Source organism: Onychomys torridus, chromosome 17 (assembly GCF_903995425.1).
Source record: "Onychomys torridus chromosome 17, mOncTor1.1, whole genome shotgun sequence".
Classification (NCBI taxonomy): domain Eukaryota; kingdom Metazoa; phylum Chordata; class Mammalia; order Rodentia; family Cricetidae; genus Onychomys; species Onychomys torridus.
Window position 1 is genome coordinate 16,790,177 of NC_050459.1, and position 5,425 is coordinate 16,795,601.

General features: G+C 44.4%; 1 protein-coding gene across 1 annotated transcript; it reads right to left on the bottom strand.

The window, feature by feature from the left end:
* Positions 1 to 1,690: 1,690 nt before the first annotated feature.
* Positions 1,691 to 2,284, bottom strand: LOC118569218 (charged multivesicular body protein 1b-like). Its single transcript, XM_036166967.1, has one exon. It carries the CDS (start codon positions 2,279 to 2,281, stop codon positions 1,691 to 1,693), a length of 591 nt encoding a protein of 196 aa, XP_036022860.1. The 5' UTR covers positions 2,282 to 2,284.
* Positions 2,285 to 5,425: the final 3,141 nt, after the last annotated feature.

Sequence of the window (5,425 nt, forward strand, 5' to 3'; positions counted from 1 at the left end):
TTCAAGACAGGGTTTCTCTATGTAGTCTTGGCTGTCCTGGAACTCACCCTGTAGACCAGGTTGGCCTCAAACTCACAGAGATCCGCCTACCTCTGCCTCCCAAGTGCTAGGATTAAAGGCGTGCACCACCACCACCACCGGAGGGCTAATAGTTGTTTTAAAGGATTAAGACTCAGGTTTTATTGATGCATGCCTGACTCAGCACAACTGTGTATATGAGAAGACATGTCTTCTGGTAAAGGTCATTTGAGAGAGGACACTATGCAGTTAAGGTGTCCCTTAGAGCACTTATCAAAAAAAAAAAAGTGTAAATATGTACACACACACACACACACACACACACACACACACACACACACTGGGTGGCAGTACTCATCTGTGCAGGCTTGTCTTCGTTGACACTCATTCACATGGGAAACCACACTATAGTGGATTTTTCAAAGAGTTTTGTAGAGGCTCTATTTTTGTCTGAAACATTGGAATTCTCTTAATAGAAGAAAAAGAAACAGGAAAAGGGGAAATTAAATAAAACAAACTTCGTAAGTATTTAACTTAGGTTAATGTATGTGGCAAGCAAACCCTTGTTCTCTGTGTTTGGAGGCCGGGAGGAAGTGGTAGCTGCTTTGCTTTCCACCAGAGGATAAAAGGAAGGTGGATGGTGGTGGAGACTTCTAGCCTCTATCTGGTTCCTTCTAATCCCAGCTCACTCCTTGGTCCGAGACTTCCAGCTAGCTAAATGTACATTTAAGCTTTGCAGATCTACAGCATTAACTTATGCTTGAGGTTTGAAAAGAGTTGTTGCTTTAAGACAAAATAATACATACAAATAATTAGCACTTAAAAAGGCTGTTCTAATTTTATTTATAGTTTTGGTTATTAAATCAAAACAAAACCTATAGTGACATAGTTCCAGGATTTACCTGGACCCAAATCAGCAGTTCTTTGGCAATGTTAGGCATATAATAGGACTGCCATGTTGCTGAACATTATCTTGATCAGAAGTCAATAAAGATTGACTTTCATCAGAAAACAACTATAAATTATCAAATGTTAAGCCTTAAGAATTCTTGGTAAATTAGAATATAAATAAACAAATTTAATTTTTCCTGATATTAAATTATGTGGTATTTTTTTCCCAGTTACACAAACTCCATTATTATATGAACTAACAGAATGTAAAGTGAGTATTTTCAAAAATCTTCTATGGTAACTTTAATATAAATTAATAGTCAATTGTAATCTTTCTTTGACAGCAAAAACAAAGAAAACCAAGTGATATACAGAAAGAGTATTTCCCACCAAATAAGTTGAACAAAGTGTTTACAAATTTGTAAATAAAGTACCCATTCCTCCCCATTTAATTTTTTCGTACCATTTGTCAGTCTATATATCATCAACCACACTAAAAATAAACTTCAATCTGATGGATTACGTGAGGACTAGAGTTCTAGATTCATTCACAGCAAATTAACCGGTTCCAATAAAAAAAATACACATCATCATAAGCTATAAAGAACTTTAAAATCCAGTTAAAGGTGGAGGAAAACTGGAATTCCTTATCCTATCTGGAGAGAGCTGTAAACCCAAAGGTTTTTAGAAAGAAGAGTGTTGGGTATTCTGGCACAATTCTAGGGCACCCCTCTAAAACATAGAGAACACGTCAAACGTAAACCTGAGACAGCTTCTGCAGTCAGATTTGATCCCGAAGGCGGGCCAGTCTCTGGGACAGTCCATCCTGCTCAGCCGAAGCCAAGCTCATTCCCACGGAACTGGTCTGGCCCTGCGGCAGCTCCATGCTGAGGTCGAGGCCCGCCTCATCTGCCATTTCCCGGAGCAGCATGTCCACCTGGTTCTGGGGAGTGCTCAGCGTCGTCGTACTGCTCATCGTGTCTTCCAATTGCTGCGTCTGGACGTCCAGGGTCTCAAACTGGTGCTCGAATTTGTCCATCAAAGCGGAGATCTCCTCCAGATTCATGGTCTTCAACGTCGCATCCGTAGTCTTCACCACACCGGCCATGGTCTTGGTCACTTTGCCCATGGTCACCGCGGTCTGGACTCGGGCAGCCACCGCATCCACCCGCGCACTCATTCTCAAGAAATTCACCGCTTGGTTCTTCTGGCGGATGGCATTTTCAGCGTGTATCCTCGCAACTTCCATGTTGCCCTTCTGAATGGCCTTTTTAATTTTGGCCTTTTCGGCCTTTTCCTCCTTGTCGCATTTTTTGGCACTCCTGTTCAGTTCTTTGGCCGCGAACTTCAGGCTGAACAGGTGTTTCTCCATGTTGGACAAGGGCGTGCGGCTTCTGTGGAGTGGGCCGGGGCGAAGCAGCAGACACACAGGCTCAGGAGGTCTTCTCCCAGCCCTGTTTGTTTGCTTGCTTTAAGTGTCTGTAGTTAAACTCAGTATAAAAGATAAACCATGTCGGGCGGTGGTGGCACACACCTTTAATCCCAGCACTCGGGAGGCAGAGCCAGACTGATCTCTGAGTTCAAGGCTAGCCTGGGCTACAGAACGAGATCCAAGACAGGCACCAAAACTACTTTCTCGAAAAAACCAAACCCAAACCAAACCAAACAATAAATAATTAAATAAAAATTAAAAAGATAAACCATGAGATTTCAATATACTGAGACAGTAAGAAAAACTTTGAGACTACTATATTTTTCAACGTGACAAATTTTCCCTAATTTTCAGATGTACCCACTCCAAGAGCAGTTTTGGGTTTTTTTGGTTTTTGTTTTGTTTGGTTTTGGTTTTTCAAGACAGGGTTTCTCTGTGTTGTTTTAGTGCCTCTCCTGGATCTCACTCTAGACCAGGCTGGCCTCGAACTCACAGAGATCTGCCTGGCTCTACCTCCTGAGTGCTGAGATTTGTAGGGCCCTGGAACTCCCAAGTTGGGTAACTGCAGCCCTACTTGCTGACCTTAACCAGATGTCCTCCCTATGCTGATTCCCTGCCTGCGTCCACCCTCCTGAATGCTCACCAGAGGTTCTTTGTGTATCCTGCATTTGGTGAAAACAGCTTAGATGCAAGAATGTAGAACATTCAGTAGCGAACTTCTGCCCTCCGGGGTTCCTCCATTGTGCTGTAAGCCTATATTTAAGGTTCCCTCCCTTCTTCGATGAACGCCATTCGGCATCCTTTGGCACGTATGACCTGCTGTCTTTTGTCTTTTTTTGATCCACAGCCCCTCGCTCGGACATGGTGAATGGGTGGTGGTATCTCGGGCGCTACTGCAACAGAGATTAAAGGCGTGCGCCACCCGTGGCTGCCCAGCAAGAGCAGCTTCTTTTTTGAGATTGTTAACAAAATCACATCATTCTCCCTTCCCTTTCCTCCCTCCAAACTGCTCTCATGTGCCCCTCCTTACTTTCTCATGCCCAAGTGGGTGGGGGAAAGCCCGGAAGGTCTCAACCCTACACAAAGCACAGCTTATTTTAAACACACACACACACACACACACACACACACACACACACAACCACTCCACAGTGTTGGGAGGTGAGAACGATTCTTTTCTAAAAGGTCAAAGAAGATGTCTCTCAAAATAGACCATTGTCAACACAGCTGGCTATAAACTGTAGATTATGACTGTTATTGATCGGCTTCTCCTGTGGGTACATGACACAAGATATGTGCTTGTGGGAGAATAGGGTGGATCAGTCCTAGGGGCAGTTTGGGAAAGAAAGGCTAAAGAGAGAGTTTGTGAACCACAGAGATAACACGCAGAGACCTGGCAAGGTTGGTAATGAACGAAATCGCACTGAATTCTTTTTTTTTTTTTTTTTTTTTTTTGAGACAGGGTTTCTCTGTGTAGCTTTGGAGCCTATCCTGGAACTTTCTCTGTAGACCAGGCTGGCCTTGAACTCACAGAGATCTGCTTGGCTCTGCCTTCTGAGTGCTGGGATTAAAGGCGTGCCGCACCACCACCAGCTTTGTATGGGTACTTTACCTGCTTGTATATCTGTCGCATCAAATGCATATTTGGTGCCCCCAAAAGCCAGAAGAGGGCTTTGAATCCCCTGGAAATGGGGTTACACATAGTTGTGAGCTGCCATGTGGGTGCTGGGAGTTGAACCTGGGTTCTTTGGAAGAGCAGCCAGTGCTCTTTACCACTGAGCCATCTTTCTAGCTCCAAATACTTAAGTAGAAACAAAACAAAACAAACCATATTTCTCCTTCTCTTTTTCCTCCCTCCTTTCCTTTCTTCCTTTTTTCCATCCTTTCTTTCCTTTTTATGTGTGGCATTTTGTTGTTTGTTTTTAGGGTCTCACTATGTAGCCCATGCTGACCCGGAACACGCCTCTTGCCCCTGTTCCCCAAGTGTTAGTATTACAGGTGTGTACTACAATGCCTGGTTTGAAGAAAAAACTATGTAAAAAAAAAAAAAAAAAAAAAAAGAGGGGTTGGGGATTTAGCTCAGTGGTAGAGCACTTGCCTAGCAAGCACAAGGCCCTGGGTTCAATCCTCAGCTCAAAGAAAGAAAGAAAGAAAGAAAGAGAGAGAGAGAGAGAGAGAGAGAGAGAGAGAGAGAGATTTACGTTGGACAGAATAATAATTAAAGCTTTTTGTTCTACCTGGGCAACAGGCATGGATCAGTGCACAGACCTACACTTAGGCAAAATATCCATGCACATTGAAGGTTAAGGACCTAAAAGCCTCAGGCAGGCCGAGAAACTCCGGGCAGGAAAGTTGACTTGACTGATAACACCTGTGGCTCTCAGGATGGAGGAAGCCTCCGATAAGATCAGCATGAACTGTCCGGCAGATGGACTCTCCCATCCCCCGAGTTCCCCTTTTCAACCCTATAGACCGCCCAAGCCCCCTTGCACTATGTGTTCAGTCTCCAGTCTCTAGGAGGGACTGATGTCCTTCATTGTCCTTATTAAATGACAGTCTGCTTGGGATCGGTTTTTCCATGTCACCTCCGTTAATCTAAACTAATAGACATTTTTATAAAAAGGGGGTGGAGGGTGGCTCAGCCGGTAAAGGTGCCAGCTGCCAAACCTGAGTTTGATCCCCAAGATCCACAAGGTGGAAGGAGAGGATCAGATCTCATCAGGTGTCCTCTGTCTCCTACAAAGGAGCACTTCCTTGCATGTGCCCCACCCACACAAACACACTCATAAAATAAATACAATGTTGTAAAAAAAAAAAAAAAAAATCTGAAACAAAAATCCGAGAGAGGAGCAGAGGGTATCACCTAAGATACTGATTACAGATTAAAAACAACAGTTATTTGAAAAACAAAAACAAATCATTATTTACAACCTTTTAACAAGCCTATCCACAAGGAAACAAACGTGCACATGAGTGGCCGCCGCCAGGGGGCGCTCCCTCACGCCGCCTGTCGGTGGCCGGGGGTCGGGTGGAGGGGAAGCTCCCAGCCTGCGAGCGGCGCTCCACCCCCGCCGGCCACCAGGG

Bases quoted from the DNA above. Each gene is read 5' to 3' on its own strand.
- LOC118569218 (XM_036166967.1), bottom strand. From the start codon at position 2,281: ATGGAGAAACACCTGTTCAGCCTGAAGTTCGCGGCCAAAGAACTGAAC.